The sequence below is a fragment of the Mus musculus genome, chromosome 16 (assembly GCF_000001635.26).
Source record: "Mus musculus strain C57BL/6J chromosome 16, GRCm38.p6 C57BL/6J".
Classification (NCBI taxonomy): Eukaryota; Metazoa; Chordata; class Mammalia; order Rodentia; family Muridae; genus Mus; species Mus musculus.
In genome coordinates, this window is record NC_000082.6 from 14,899,527 (window position 1) to 14,916,447 (window position 16,921).

Here is a 16,921-nt window from a genome sequence, read left to right on the forward strand (position 1 = left end):
GCACCTAACAAGTAGCTTAGTACTTTCTGATACTGTAGTCATGTCAGATCATGGTCCAGGAATGGAGTCATGTGAGAGAATTCTGAGAAAACTCTAAGAAAACAATATAAGGTCTTGTGACCCCAGTTTCTTCAAAACAGGGAATTGTTCTTAGAATGTTTTCATGCTCCTCCAAGGTACAGTGGATAGGAGTGAGTTTTCTTTGGATTGCTGATTATTGCTTGCTGTTGTTACTTAATTATACCTCAATGGGAAAACATGTTTGTCTTTTATTATCATGGCTTGTCCTCATGATTGTATACAGCTTGAACACATATGATGTTTACTTAGGTGGCTCTACTGAACCCTAAGAGTATAAAGTGTTTCAGGTTCTAAATAAAGGTGACTATTGCATGAGACCTTTGTCCACCTCATTTATCAGCTCCATTGTCCCATGTCCCACTGTCTGTAGAGTGATGACACAGTTATACCTATCATACTTAGAGAAAGAAGAAAGATTGCTAGTGAAGAAGGAAACTGTATGTGTTTCCTCTCATCCTCGTGGCCTACAAAGTTGAATACTTTATTAAAGAACTGTTTGACTCTAACTCTTCAAGGGTAGATAACCTACAAGGCTAAATGTGAATTCAGCTTAGAATGTAAGAAAAAAAATGAAAGTCTAGTACCTTAAGTCTATAACGGTAATTCTAGGAACCCAAATATCATCATGTTTAAACCCAACCTCTCATATGATGTCCATTTAATAGGTACTGGTGGGGTTCTTTGACACGATTTCACCCTTATTTAGGTGCAGCTGAAGACAGTTAAGTGTTCAAATGAAATACAAATGGGCAGAAAACCATAAAACATTCACATGGTTTCAAGGTGCACCTGAACATGAGCTGGCACACTGAAGAGATATTTACATACATTTTGCAAACATTAAAATCATTTTTTGTCAGCATATTAGCTTTCTATCACCAAAACAAGTATCTTAGATAATATGTATATAGAGAAAAAAATCATTGAATAGTTTGTTTATAAGTAGCAACAGTCAGTTACATTGTTTCTGGGACTCTGATGGCAATAACACATCGTGGCAGGAGCCTGTGGTATAGTGAATCTGCTCATCCTGGAAGAAAGGAGATAGGCAGAGAAGGGACTGGCACATCTCCATTCCTTTCAAGGGAATGCCTCAGATATGCAAAACCTTCTGCTAGGCCATATTATGTGAACTTTCCACATCTCATAGTTGCTCTAAGATAAGGACTAATACTTTTATACATGGACCTATAGGAAATATTCTACACCAAAACTGCAGCAGTCATAACAAACATATTTCTTATGTGACAGAGTGGCTCACTATGATTTTTTCAGGGTAGAGAGGGCAAATGTAAGGATTCAGGAGATCTATGTTGGATGACCTTACTTGTTTGAAGGTTAGGACTGAGGCTTTGTGCTGAGGGACATGCACGGTGTGGTGAGGAGCAAACAAAACAGGCAAAAAGAATTTGAATTTTTCACAAAACCCAAATGGGTGGTCTGAAGTATATTCATATATTGACAAAGCATACCTCAAATAAATATAATTACTTTGACAAGGATCTGCTGAGGTTGTCTTCATAGCTCAAAGAAATGAGCTGCACACAATCCATGCAGATCTCTTTGACTCAATGGTACCTTAGGAAGCAGAGGAGGTTTCTTTCAAATATTGTTTGACGGTTAAAAGATGTTTGTCACTTGCCTGCTTTAATTTCAACAGTCTTCAACACTGACTCTTGATTTTTTTTTTTCAGGTTAAGTGGACAGGGCCTGGTGAAATAAGCAATTATGTTATCTATATGTGCCTCTGGGAAAAGGCAACCAATGTGTGCTATCTCCCACGATGCTGGGACACACTCACTGGTGCATTCACCATCAGTGGAAAACTGATGCCCAAGACACACACCTGGTCTGTCAACTTGCTTCCCCATCAGTGGAAGCCCACTCCCTAAGACACCTCATATGCCCATGATTTTGTCATTAACCTGCTCCCTGGCTTTCACAACTTGAACTCTGTAATGTAAGGGACAAACTCTAGGATTTTATGGGAAGCAAGATAACACTATTTCCAGTCCTTGTTCGCTTCTACCATCCCAGAGCTTCTCAAGCTTCTAGATGTGAGGACACTGGTGTCATTTCATATGGCTCAACAGGTCTCAATTTTCTTTAAGGAGGAACAGTCCCTGGAGTTACCCAGGGTTCTTTATTCTGGTTTCAAACAGCATTGCAATTATTTCTACAAACAATATAGTAAAAGAAAACCAGGGACCCCAACACTGGTACTATTTCATTTTGGGTTGTTCCTTATTCTTAGCACGATTTATCCATTTTTCAGGTTGAAAAGGACATTATGTTTATGATAAACTAGTGTAATTCCCCAGCCTTTGAGCTCTGAAGGTTCATGCTGAGGTAGCCCACTCATTTGGGTCTAAATTCAAGTAGAGCATCCCATGTGTTGTTCAGTAAAGCAAAAAGTATTACAGCACTTTTTCCTTTCTTTCTTTCTTTCTTTCTTTCTTTCTTTCTTTCTTTCTTTCTTTCTTTCTTTCTTTCTTTCTCTCAACAGAGCCAGAACTTGTCTTACAATTAAACAAAGGATCAATTTTAATGGGATTTTTTTTTTTAAAAAAAGCAAACTTCCGTTATGGCCCATACCTAAGTGAGACCCTGTTTCCATAAGAGAGTATGTATGGATTCCTGAATGCTGAGGCATATGACCGGCTGCTTCAGGCTCCCTCCGCTGTGAATTCCACCCAGATGTACGCCAGGATGAACTTCTCTTTTCCTTAATTGTTTCTTGTCACATGTTTAGTCGCAGCAACAAGAAAGGCCGTGACACCTTGAGGGGCGTGTTTACGTTCTGGTAAGGGGCGGGCCGGGCAGAAAAATGAGACCAGGGAGCATGCTGCTTAACGTCATTGGTTCCATTCTATCAGAAAATAATTGCTGCAAAAGATGATTCCTTTCCCTCTGGCCTCAGTTTACATTCCATCGGTCACAACTGAGTTATAATTAAAGGCAGCCTGCACTGTGTGTGAAGCTATCTCACCAAGGGCAATTGGGATCCTTCAGAAACAGTAGAGAGAGGGATGGCTGTTCAGAGTATTGAAAACATCCCACGAGGGGCAAAGATCTCGGAAACTGAGTTCCAGCTTTCCAACTTGCCTCAATTGTCTCCTATCTAGAAACCGGTGGTGTGAAGACACTGTTGCCAGCTTCCTCTACCTCCCCTGCCAAGGCTGACTTCAGGGCAGCAGCTCAAGTGGGTAGAAGAGGCTCCACTGGGAATGGAGAGAGGGCTCAGTGATTTGTAGAACTTGCTGTTCCCAAACAGTCTCAGATTAGGGTCTTGCATGGGACACTTGGATGGACTGTTGTGGGTATGGAGTTTATTAGAAGTGTTTTTAATGTCCTGGATAGACAAACAGAAAACACCATGACAGACACCTAGGAAGCAGGACACACACAGAAGAACAGGGGGTTCTTATAGCTTTCTGAGGAGAGGAGGGGCTTCACAGCAGGAGCCAGTAATCAGGATCTCTGATTCCCAGGCAGAAGACAGGAAAGGGGTGGGGAGCAAGGCATGGAGCCAGCAATGCCACCCAATGATATAAACCCACTTCCCCAGGTTCGAGGCCCTGGAAATTCATGTCTGTTAGAGACTCAGGGGCCATATCTCAGTCAGAACGTGTCAGTATGAGGTGAAGACCTCTGTAGGTGAAGAGGTGAAGAGGTGAAGAGGTGAAGACCTCTGTAGGTACTGTGGTCTCAGTCACAGTCTGCTCAGGATTTTAATACTGCATTATTTCAAGGAGAGCCTTCCTATTCATTAATGAACTCTGTTTCAACCACTACAAGTGCTCTGGGCCACTTCCTTGTTCCAGGGCACAAGAATCTGGGAATCTCAACAGGTGCCCTCTGGACTCGGATCTCTGGCTGTCACATGAGCAACACAGAGAAGGGTGGAATTTCATCCACAGGGGGACATCTGGCTTGGGTTTTACCAGGCTGTGCAAACATGAAGTATGCCTGAGCACCTTCAGACAACACCTATCAACCCTACCGACAGTCACATGACCCCATGCACAATGGAAGAACTTTTGAGGAGATGACAGCATAGAATGAGAGGCTTGGCCAGAGTGTAGGGACCATGCTGTCTCTCAGAGAGAAGAGCCAGTAATCCCCGTGCTGCATACTCATGAACATAGGCCAAGACCACAGTGAACATGCCACACCTTCGTCTTCTATGAATTTATCAGGGTTGGACAGATAATGTTCTCTACATAGCAAAACAGAACATTGGCCATATTGTGTCATCTTCTGTACTAAAAGCATACACTTAAGAATAAAAAAAAAACAGTATGACAGTGAAGAACTGGATTCACAGTTGAGCTGGTGCACACTTTCAGTTCATAGTGAGAAACTGGAGTCATAGCGGAGCTGTGGTTGCTCTGTGGTCATGAATCTAGCAACACAATGAGATTCTCACCCAATCATGAACTTGGCGCTACTGACAGAGCACTCACAATTTTCTGTGTCATTTCCCCTTCCCAAATGAGAGCAGCTGTCATCTCAATATCAATTACAGAATTCTATTCCTGCTACTTTTTGGATAGAAGAACTCAGGACATCCAGGTTTAGTAGTACTCTTGCTTTCTAACAGAATGTTTGACTACTCAAACCTCTCCCTGTTCTCCCAAAAGAAACATGTCCTTTTCCAAACCTGTTCTGGTTTGAACCTGAAATGCCCCCTCTGGCTTGTGATTTGAACACTCAGTTCTCAACTGTTTTGAAGGCTGGAGAGTAGCAACCCAAAGTTCCCACTGCTGCATCAGCCACAAGGGCTCCACCATGTCAGATGAAACCCTCTGAACAGTCTCGACAAAGAAACAGGAAAAAGAAAGAATGCAGTCTGAGCAAACCATGAGGAATTAGCCAGTAAGCAATACCCATCCATGACTTCTGCACAAGCTCCTGCCTCCAGGTTCCTGCCCTGCTTGAGTTCCTGTCCTGACTTTCTTCAATGATAGACTACAAATGTACCCTTTCCTCCCCTTTCCCCAAAGAAATAGAAAGGACTGAGTGAATAACTGTGAGGTGACAAACACCGTAACTAAAATGTAACAATTAGTGGAAGGAATCCATTCAGAAGAAGCTCAATGGAATTGTCAGCAACAGCTGTGGACGTTCTGGATATAATCAGGCAACAAATGATCCCTGACTTAAATCTCCTACCTCTGCAATAGCCAACTCAAAATTCATCATGAATTTAATTTATGGACTTAAAATGCAAAACCATATAGATTTAAAAAAAAATCCAATCTTGCCCAAGATGTGAGTGAATATTTGAGCAGACAGAATACATGGAAGATGCCATAACGGTGAAGACAGCCCTACTTGATCAGCTAAGGATGCAAGTTAAAACTCATGATGTCAACACATACCCATTAGAATGGTTGTGTTTGCTTTAAAAGCTGAACAAACAAAAACAGTGAGGGCACCAAGTACAGACAGCGATGAGGAGACACTAGGCTGTGGCCTCACAATGTTCAGACTCTCTGGAAAGCAATCTCACAATTTCTAAATTGCAATCATACAGCTGCCATATGTACTAGCAATCCTAGGTGCTCATTCCAGAGAACTTAACTCTCATTCATATGAGAAATGGTCTATAGTATCTTCCCTGTTAAGAGCTTAAAACTGAAGGCTGAAGGTCTTCAGTGCATGGGTGTATAAACAGAATATGGCACATATAAATCATGGAATACTATTCAGCAATAAAAAGGCAAAATTTCCTGGATGGATTTGCAGAAAATTATACTGATGGAAAGGACTCTCAGTAGGTTATATTCTGTGTGGCTGATGTCTTATTACCATTTCAAAATTATAAAATTAGACAATTATAAATTTGAGTGATTTCAAGAGACTAGGGAAGGGTTTTCAATAGAAGAACTAGGTGTGGCTGCAAACTGACCACTTGAAGGATTCCGCATCATGGAAAAATTCTCCAATTTGTCTCCATGGCAACTTCTGGGCTGTTATGTCAGTCTATGTAGTTTGGAAAGTTGTTACTGTTAGCATTTTATCTAGGCTCCGCCCCATAGTTACCTGGCAACAGCCAGGTGTGCCTGACTCACTATAAAAGGGGCTGCTTGCCCCCTCCTTTCTCTCTCTTGCCTTCTTGCTTCTGCTCTGTCCTCTTGTCCCTTACCCTCTTTCTCCCCATTCCCTTCCCCCTCTCTCTCCATGTGCTCATGGCCAATCTCTACTCCTCTCTTTCTCCTCTTCCTCCTCCTCCTCCTCCCCTCCTCCTCTTCCTTCTCCTCCTCCTTCCTCTCTTCTCTCTCTCTCTCTCTCTCTCTCTCTCTCTCTCTCTCTCTCTCTCTGCCTTTCTCTGCCTCTACAACCCTCGCAACTCCCCTCCTTATGCCCTAAATAAACTCTATTTTATACAAAACAACAAAAAGAGTATGTATCTTTAATTAACGAACTTAAAATATGACATTGGCCTTTTGCAAATTTGACTGAAAACTCCCACTCCAAAGAAGGAGGGGGGAGAGACAGAGAGAGAGACAGAGAGAGACAGAGACACAGAGAGATCTACTTTCTGAGTAACACAGTTCAAACCGTAATTGTTCAGATTCCCTTCTGATAATTGCTTTAATTACACACCTATTTCCCTCCAGCATCCCCACAGATCTTGAAAACCTGAATCGCTCTTGTGCTCATCATACAAAACATCTATCCAGCTTGCACACCTTACTCTTCTGATTATGATGTAGTCTTGAGGGGCTGTGAACAGAAATGATGGTGTGACAAGTGAAAATAGAAATTTCCAACATGGCAAACAATACAGTCTGCAAAGTGTCAGGCTGAAACGCTGCAACTGGGACTAAATGCAGGCACAGTGTCTGTGCTGGGCAGTCAGGACTGGCAGGCTTTACTGAGCTGACCAAGAGGCCCCCTGACAGGAGCCAATCAGTGTCCCACCCAGCCGTTGCCATGGCTGCTCTATGTACAGAGGCCGCTTTCACCTGAGGCGTTGCCATGGCCACACTGTCTGTTAGGGCCGCAAATGCGCAAATGCGCAAATGCGCAGAGCCAAGCTGGCTGCACCAAGCTCCCTCAGCCTGGGGCTCCGGAGCCGGAGCGTCCTGGCACTCTGCTCCAGATGACACTCTAAGATCTAATATTATTAACACCCATCATGAACAGAAAGAAGCTGCAGAAGTTGACGGACACCTTAACTAAAAATTGCAAGCACTGTAAGTAAGAACTGAATGCAAGAGTTCCTATGACTTCTGGGCCAGATCTCTTTCTACCCAGTCTCTACTTCCTGCTTCCACCAGTAATGGCCCCTCCACGCTCCTCCTCAAGAGGATCGGAAAGAGAATCCCTTTGTGGAGTTCCAACTCCTTGGGAGGCATCCATCCTACCCTTTTATAACTGGGACAAGTTCCAAGCTGCCCGAGCTCCCTCATAGACATTCACTAAATTCAAAGATCTCTTTATTTGCTTTTAAGTTAGAGAAGCAATATGGTGTGTATCTGGGAGGCATGTGGCTTCAGCTTTAGACAGGTTGAAAAGGATGCCCCAGAAAAACACCAGAATCAAGAAAGCAGCAGAGCCTTTACTTACTTTCTGGCTCTTTCTAGAGAGGAAAAAACAAAAACAACAAAAGAAAACAAAACGCTCTGAGGTCTAAGCTCTGGAAGTGTGATAAGAGATCCATAAAGAAAACAGTCGTGCATGCATCCTGAACACTTTTAAGAAAGAGACTTGCGGTGGTACAGACACTGTCTTCCGTAGAGGCATTTCATTGAAAAGTATATTGCTCAGCAAATCTAAGACGGTAAAGAATCTGTTCCCAGTTTTAGATGCTCAATTTCCAATTCCCAATCAGGTCCATAGGTAAAGGAGATCTTGCAGGTGACCACACATGAGAGCATTGTACTCAGACAGAAAAACAGCTGTTCTTGAGCTGAGAAGCAGTGTGTGGATCATTGAGATGAGGGCAGTATTGTTTGATGTGTGAATTTAGAAGCTATGTGATGGTCGAAGAGATACTGGTCACAATGAAAATGGAGAGGTCACATCTTCAAACCAGCTCCATTGTGTGAAGGTGTGGATGTGAACTTCTAATGTAGCTCTGGAGGTTTCTGGCCTAGCACCTTTATATCATTTGTATCTGATACAATGTGTGAGAATTGATGTCACGGGGGTAGTGCCCCAACTGAAAACTATGATATACTATTATACTGTGAGCATCTTAAAATTCTCAGAAAATGGCAGTCATTTAAGGTGTTTATAAATTTGATAAGAAATTGTGTTCTTTTGTGGTTTTCCTGAAATGCTTCCATTTCTGGGAGAATATATGCTATTTTGAAAATGAGTAAAAACATTTCCAATGAATACTCACAACATTAATAACTGGCACACACAATGTTTATTTGATTAAGTCTGCTTCATAAGTACACAATTCTTCACTAACAGTGACAACAACTCAAAAATAATGAAGTAAGGGTGTTTTCCCTATTTCCAAGAGCCATACACCGTCTAATACAAAATTCAATGCCAGGCTTGAGAAACCTCCAGTTGAGTTATTGACTAGGGGAATACAAGAGATTCCCAAGACAATATGGGCCTCAGCTGTTCCCTTTGTCTTCCAGAGCTTGAAAGTGAGATCCTATTGCTGAAGATGTCATACACTCAAGAGACAGAATTCCTAGAAATTGAGCTGGAGCTGGCCTGGAAACCTCCCTGAGGCCTAGCTCTTATATCTTAAAGTGTTGTGCAAGCGGCCAAGGGAGAGGAGCAACCAATCAGTGGACCTAGCCAGAGAAAGGCCCATGAGCCAGGAAAATGACTGGACAGGCACACGATCCACAGTGGTGGCACTTTTATCTTTCAAGTAACCACCAGCTGTTTAATTGGACATAGTAGGAGAGGCCTCATGTCTGGTACTATAAACCTAGCCAACTAACCATGGCTGGAAGGATCATGAACCTTAGACTAGAACCTACAATTGCCATTTTCCTAAACCAGTATAATTTCTAACTATATTCTAAATAATTACTCTTGTAGCCACAAATAAGTAGTTCTCACTCTGCATCAAGTAAGTCTCTTTTTTCAACAGTTAGTGACTATTTCAAAGATCTACAATGTGTCATGATACAAAGAATAAGGGACCATGAGGTACCTAAGCCCAATTGATAGATGTACAACACATCTATCAATCTCTGAGTCTTATTTCTAAGACTCAGAAAAAAATCAAAGAAGAGGGAGAAGAAAGATTTTAAGAGTCAGGAAACCAGGATGCTACTAGATAGCATTCCTAGACATGACCAGGAAAATGCCCTCTACTTAGTCTGGCTAAGGGTTTATCTATCTTGTTGACTTTCTCAAAGAATCAGCTTCTAGTTTTGTTGATTCTTTGCATAGTTCTTTTTATTTCTACTTGGTTGATTTCAGCCCTGAGTTTGATTATTCACTGCCTTCTACTCCTCTGGGTGTATTTGCTTCTTTTTTGTTCTACAGCTTTCATTTGTGCTTTCAAGCTGCTAGTGTTTGCTCTCTCCAGTTTCTTTTTGGAGGCACTCAGAGCTATGAGTTTTCTTCTTAGCACTGCTTTCATTGTGTCCCATATGTTTGGGTATGTTGTGGCTTCATTTTCATTAAAATCTAAAAAGTCTTCAATTTCTTTCTTTATTTCTTCCTTGACCGAGTTACCATTGAGTAGAGTGTTTTTCAGCCTCCACATGTATTGTGGGCTTTCTATCTATTCTTTTTGTTGTTATTGAAGACCAGCCTGAGTTTGTGATGATCTAATAGGATGCATGGGATTATGTCAATCTTCTTGTATCTGTTGAGGCCTATTTTGTGACTGATTATGTGGTCAGTTTTGGAGAAGGTACCATGAAGTGCTGAGAAGAAGGTGTACTCTTTAGTTTTAGGATAAAATGCTCTATAGATATTTGTTTCATAACTTCTGTTACATTCACAGTGTCTCTGTTTAGTTTCTGTTTCCATGATCTGTCCATTGATGAGACTGGTGCATTGAAATATCCCACTGTTATTGTGTGAGGTGCAATGTGTGCTTTAGGCTTTAGCAAAGTTTCTTTTATAAATGTGGGTGCCCTTGCATTTGGAGCATATATGTTCAGAATTGAGAGTTCATCTTGGTAGATTTTACCTTTGATGAGTATGAATTGTAACTCCTTATCTTTTTTGATAAGTTTAGATTGAAAGTCGATTTTATTTGATATTAGAGTGGCTACTCCAGCTTGTTTCTTCAGACCATTTGCTTGGAAAATTGTTTTCCAGCCTTTTACTCTGAGGTAGTATCTGTCTTTGTCCCTGAGGTATGTTTCCTGAATGCAGCAAAATGTTGAGTCTTGTTTATGTATCCAGTCTTTTATTCTATGTCTTTTTATTGGGGAACTGAGCCCACTGATATTAAGAGATACTAAGGAAAAGTAATTGTTCTTCCTATTACTTTTATTGTTAAAGGTGGTGTTACATTTATGTGGCTATCTTCTTTTTGGCTTATTAAAAGAAGATTATTTTCTTGCTATTTCTAGGGAGTAGTTTCCTTCCTTGTGTTGGTGTTTTCCATTTATTATCCTTTGAAGGACTAGAGTTAGGGAAAGATATTGTGTAAATTTGTTTTTGTCATGGAATACATTGGTTTCTCTATCTATGGTAATTGAGAGTTTTGTTGGGTATAGTAGCCTGGGATGGCATTTGTGTTCTCTTAGGGTATGTATGCCATCTACCCAGGATCTTTTGGGTTTCATAATCTCTGGCAAGAAGTCTTGTGTAATTCTGATAGGTCTGCCTTTATATGTTACTTGACCTTTTTCCCTTTCTGCTTTTAATATTCTTTCTTTGTTTCGTGCATTAGGTGTTTTGAATATTATGTGGCAGGAGGAATTTCTTTTCTGGTCCAATCTACTTGGAGTTCTGTAGGCTTCTTGTATGTTCATGTTCATCTCTTTCTTTAGGTTAGGAAAGTTTTCTTCTATAATTTTGTTGAAGATATTTACTGGCCCTCTAAGTTGGGAATCTTCACTCTCATCTATACCTATTATCTTACGTTTTGTCTTCTAATTGTGTCCTGGATTTCCTGGATTCTTTGGGTTAGGAGCTTTTTGCTTTTTGCATTTTGCATTTTCTCTGAATGTTGTGTCAATGTTTTCTATGGTATCTTCTGTACCTGGATTCTCTCTTCTATCTCTTGCATTCTGTTTGTGATGTTCACATCTATAACTTCTGACCTCTTTCCTAGGATTTCTCTCTCTAGTGTTATCTCCCTTTGTGACTTTTTTTTTATTGTTTCTACTTCCATTTTTAGATCCTGGAGGGTTTTGTTCAATTCCTTCACCTGTTTGGTTGTGTTTTCCTATAATTCTTTAAGTGATTTCTGTGTTTCCTCTTTAAGGTCTTCTACCTGTTTTCTTGTGTTCTCCCATATTTCTTTAAGGGAGTTATTTATGCCCTTCTTAAAGTCCTCTATCAGCATTATGAGATGTGATTTTTAAATCCAAATTTTGCTTTTCCAGTGTGTTGGGCTATCCAGGACTTGCTGTTGTGGGAGAAGTGGGTTCTGATGATTCCATCCAGTCTTGCTTTCTGTTGGTAAGGTTCTGGAGCTTGCCTTTGGACATCTGGCTATCTCTGGTGTTAGTTGGTGTCTCTGGATTGAGCTTGTCCCTTCCATGTGCCTGTAAGTCTTTGTCAGCACTCCTAGGGGAGGAGCTCTCCCCTGGCAGGACCCGTGCACAGAGGAATATGGGACAGCCCCAGCTCCTGGGTGTAGATGGAGGCTGGAAGGCCTCTGTCCCAGCTGCCCTACAGCTTCTATGTCCTGTGATCTCTAGGCCTGTCCAGCCTTAGACATTCACCTGAGAGAAAATGGTGATCTCAGCTCTGAATCTGGGAGTTAGAGCACTCCCTGGGGACGAGCTCTCCCCTGGCAGGACCTGTGCAATGAGGGCTGTAGAGCAGCCCCAGCTCCTGTTGCAGATGGAGACAGAAAGGACCCTGTCCCAGCTGCTCCTCCGTTTCTGCAGCCTGTGTCCTGGTGCCACACCTAGTTAAATTGCTATAGATATTCAACAGCTGTGTGTGTATGTGTGTGTGTGTGTGTGTGTGTGTGTGTGTGTGCGCATGTGTGTATACACAACAATAAAAAAAAGGTCATGAATTTGGAAGGGATTGGAGATCATGAGATGTGGAGGAATTAATGGAGAGGAGGGAGAGACAGCAGTGGCATAGATGCAGTGTTGTCATTTGAAGTAGTCAAAAGGTTTTAAAATCAGTGCAAAACTATTTCTTATAGATGACTTTCTATCATGGTCATAAATTAATCTAATGCCATTTAAGGGACATTTCTATTGATATTGAAATGCAGTGTTGCTGTTTCTTCCTCGAATACCAAAAGTTCTTAACTTTTAGAGCTTCCCTTGATCATGCATATGCATTTTTATATCATTAGATTTAACATTTTAAGTATTTTATATGTTTGGTAATTGGCATTAAGGTCAAAAGGTTTACTCTTAACCATGATGATGGGGATGGAGTTAAAAATGCCTACTATTAGAGATATTAAACATTATCTATTCAATGTTTTCCCCTGTATATGTATACCTCCTGTATTTTAAGTTATAAATGAGGCATATACTACAGGTCCGGTTAGTTACAAAGAATAAATTAAAATTGTTACAATATACTGTAATAAAAGTCAGGATTTTAAAAAAATTTCATCCATCAATCCTGCACTATAATAGGTGAAGTGAAGCTTCACACAGGAGGAGACTCTGAACATCACAGGGTCATGTCATTATGATAATCATCAGTCTCTAGAACTTTCATCTTCCCCAAGGAAACCCTGTACCAACCAAACACTAACACCCTTCCTACTGCCACAACCATGAGAATTCACCAGACTCTGCCACTAAGTTGAGAAAAGTGTGTATATCATGTAAATGGAACCATATTTTCTCCTCTTGTTAACATCCACTTTTGTCCATAAACATGTTTCTTTAGTTTACTGTATTTCAAAAGATATTAGAAAATAAAAATTGGCAAAGGAAAACGGGATTTATTTACCAGTTGGACAAGTTGAGTAATGGTATCTAGCTTTCCTCCCTCCATGCCTGTGGGCAGCTTCTAGTTTATAGAAAGCCAGGAGAGAGAGTAGGACACATGCAAGCATATCTACAAGACAGGTCTTTGCTTGGGGAGAAAGGGAACCTAAGCCCTGTTGTTCTATTGTTCCTGTTCTCTGTTGCAGAGATATACTTTTATTCAGTTCCAGGAAAGAAAAAGAAAGTCATCTCTGGTTTTGATCTAGACTTGACAGGGTAGGTCCATCTTTGTGCTAAGACCATCTATCTTCAGGATAGGTTTAATTCTGTGCTGAGTTCCATCTCTGTATTGACTCCCATCTCTCTGTTCTAGGTCCATCTTTGTGCTATGTCTATCTCTGTGCTAGTTCCATCTATCTCTATACTAAATCCATCTCTGTGCTTGGCCTATCTGTCTGTGCTAAGTCTATCTCTGTACTAAGTATATCACTGTGCTAGATCTCTCTCTCTCTCTGTCTCTCTCTGTCTCTGTCTCTCTCTGTCTCTGTCTCTCTCTCTGTCTCTCTCTCTCTTCTCCCCCTCCCCCTCTCTTTGTCTCTTTCTTTCTCTCTGTGCTAGGCTCATCTATTTTCTAGGCCCATCTCTGTACTAGGTTCATCTCTATGCTAGGTCCACCTATCTCTATAAGTCCATTTCTGTGCTAGGTCTATCTTTTTGTAATAGGTCCATCTCTGTGCTAGGTCCATCTCCTCTTGATTTATCTTTGTGTTAAATGTAATGCATACGAGTATTATTGTACAGTTAAGTTTTTGTTGTTGTTGTTGGGCTTTTTTGTTTTTTGTTTGTTTGTTTGTTTGTTTGTTTTGAAAGTCAGCTTCTGGCTCTGACTCCTGAATGCCTCTCATTTTGCAAGTGAAAAGCAGGTCTAATAGTGAATAGACAGGCAGAAGTAGTTCCTTTTACATTATTTTTCCAATGCTGTGGCATCAGCATGAGGTCATGGCTATACTTTCCTTTTGTTTTTCTACTTAATGCCTGTGCATCTTGTAACAACCCTTGAAAGCCAGGATTCCAATGCTTGGCTGTATCACATTTTGTTTAACTACTCATCCACCACAGAATACTTAAGCTCTTCTGAAGGCAGTTACTGTGAACACTGGTATCTAGGCATATGGCTGAGCTCCTCTTCTCTGTTCTCTAATGCTGTGCTAAAGTAGATCACAGGATCACATTGATAGGAACGGACATGATGCTTTCCACTATAACAGTTCATTTAAAAGTTTTAACATTTTTCTACTATTTATTTGCTATTTTCCCTTTTCCAAAGTTTTAAGTTTTTCTCTAAAAATATGATTCTTTTTAAAAAACAATTATTATTATTATTATTATTATTATTATTATTATTATTATTATTATTATGTATTTTCTTCATTTATATTTCAAGTCCCCCAGTCCCCTACCCCCTACCCCCTACTCCCACTCCTTGGCCCTGGCGTTCCCCTGTACTGAGGCATATAAAGTTTGCACAACCAATAGGCCTCTCTTTCCACTGATGACCGACTAGGCCATCTTCTGATACATATGCAGCTAGAGACACGAGCTCCAGGGGATACTGGTTAGTTCATATTGTTGTTCCACCTATAGGGTTGCAGATCCCTTTAGCTCCTTGGGTACTTTCTCTAGCTCCTCCATTGGGGCCCTGTGATCCATCCAATAGCTGACTGTGAGCCTCCACTTCTGTGTTTGCTAGGCCCCGGCATAGTATCACAAGAGACAGCCATATCTGGGTCCTTTCAGCAAAATCTTGTTAGTGTATGCAATGGTGTCAGCGTTTGGAAGCTGATTATGGGATGGAACCCCGGATATGGAAGTCTCTAGATGGTCCATCCTTTCGTCACAGCTCCAAACTTTGTCTCTGTAACTCCTTCCATGGGTGTTTTGTTCCCAATTCTAAGAAGGGGCAAAGTGTCCACACTTTGGTCTTCGTTCTTCTTGAGTTTCATGCATTTAGCAAATTGTATCTTATATCTTGGGTATCCTAAGTGTTTGGGCTAATATCCACTTGTCAGTGAGTACATATTGTGTGAGCTCCTTTGTGATTGGGTTACCTCACTCAGGATGATGCCCTCCAGGTCCATCCATTTGCCTAGGAATTTCATAAATTCATTCTTTTTAATAGCTGAGTAGTACTCCATTGTGTAAATGTACCACATTTTCTGTATCCATTCCTCTGTTGAGGGGCATCTGGGTTCTTTCCAGCTTCTAGCTATTATAAACAAGGCTGCTATGAACATAGTGGAGCATGTGTCCTTCTTACCAGTTGGAACATCTTCTGGATATATGCCCAGGAGAGGTATTGCAAGATCCTCTGGTAGTACTATGTCCAATTTTCTGAGGAACCGCCAGACTGATTTCCAGAGGGGTTGTACAAGCTTGCAATCCCATCAACAATGGAGGAGTGTTCCTCTTTCCCCACATTCTCGACAGCATCTGCTGTCACCTGAATTTTTGATCTTAGCCATTCTGACTGGTGTGAGGTGGAATCTCAGGGCTATTTTGATTTGCATTTCCCTGATGATTAAGGATGTTGAACATTTTTTCAGGTGCTTCTCTGCCATTCGGTATTCCTCAGGTGAGAATTCTTTGTGTAGCTCTGAGCCCCATTTTTAATGGGGTTATTTGATTTTCTTGAGTCCACCTTCTTGAGTTCTTTATATATATTGGATATTAGTCCCCTATCTGATTTAGGATAGGTAAAGATCCTTTCCCAATCTGTTGGTGGCCTTTTTGTCTTATTGACGGTGTCTTTTGCCTTACAGAAGCTTTTCACAACTGGCAGTTAACATGTAGAAGAATGCGAATTGATCCATTCCTATCTCCTTGTACTAAGGTCAAATCTAAGTGGATCAAGGAACTCCACATAAAACCAGAGACAGTGAAACTTATAGAGGAGAAAGTGGGGAAAAGCCTCAAAGATATGGGCACAGGGGAAAAATTCCTGAATAGAACATCAATGGCTTGTACTGTAAGATTGATAAATAGGACCTCATAAAATTGCAAAGCTTCTGTAAAAATATGATTCTTAAAACCAGGAACCACCCTCATCTGCTGTGGCATGTAGGATAGGGTACAATTTCTCTATTTTCTCTTATACACAGGCTTTGTCCTTATGTATGAAAGAATGAATTCATAAAATTTCTCCATCTTCTAGTCATATTTCACATTTAAATTCACTTATATTCTTTTTTGTGAACTGTATTTTAAAATGTTTTATTTACTGTTGCTGCTGCTGATGTTGGTAGTACTGGTGCTATACAATTGTGTGTGTGTGTGTGTGTGTGTGTGTGTGTGTGTGCAAGTGGTATCAAACTCATGTCATTAGGCCTCCATGGCAAAGCAAGTGATTTTTTTGTTTTTAATCAGCTGAACTATGTTGCCAGCCTTCATGTATGTTCTTAATGACAGTAAGTATCCATTCTCATACTCTCTCATTCCCTCTCTCATATTCTTTCTCTGTCTCTTTCATCTCTCTAATTCCTCTTTCTCTTTCATGTTTGTGTGTGTATGTTTTAAGTAAATAAAAAATCCTTTTACAAAAGTAAGTTTCATTAGTTTCTTGTTAATGTTCACATAACTTGTAGAAAAAAAATGCTGGTTTGTAGAACATGCTTAAAATTTCTGAATTAGAAAATAAATCTTGATTTCAAAACTCTGTCTTAGAAATGCAGTGAAATGAAAATCATTACACAAGATATTTGGTAGCCTAAATTTCCAGAGAAACTCTTGTTTGTAGCTGTCATAAATACCTCCAT

The 16,921-nt window shown here is 40.6% G+C and overlaps 1 protein-coding gene and 1 long non-coding RNA gene across 8 annotated transcripts in view; one reads left to right on the forward strand and one right to left on the reverse strand.

The window, feature by feature from the left end:
* The window catches only part of Gm33696, a 48,417-nt gene that overhangs the window by 7,060 nt on the left and 24,436 nt on the right, over positions 1 to 16,921 (reverse strand). The gene's annotated exons all lie outside the window — the stretch shown is intronic.
* Positions 6,698 to 16,921, forward strand: part of Efcab1 (EF-hand calcium binding domain 1) — a 62,838-nt gene continuing 52,614 nt past the window's right edge. For 6 of the 7 annotated variants that reach the window (XR_003951819.1, XR_875839.3, XR_003951820.1 and 3 more), the window contains exon 1: positions 6,698 to 7,286. Coding sequence is in view for 3 of the 7 variants with exons in the window: in XM_006522474.4 (XP_006522537.1) it covers positions 7,229 to 7,286 (58 nt within the window). In the remaining 4 variants the exon portion in view is untranslated. The remainder of the gene's footprint in view (positions 7,287 to 16,921) is intronic. The other variant, NM_025769.3, reaches the window with a different exon arrangement.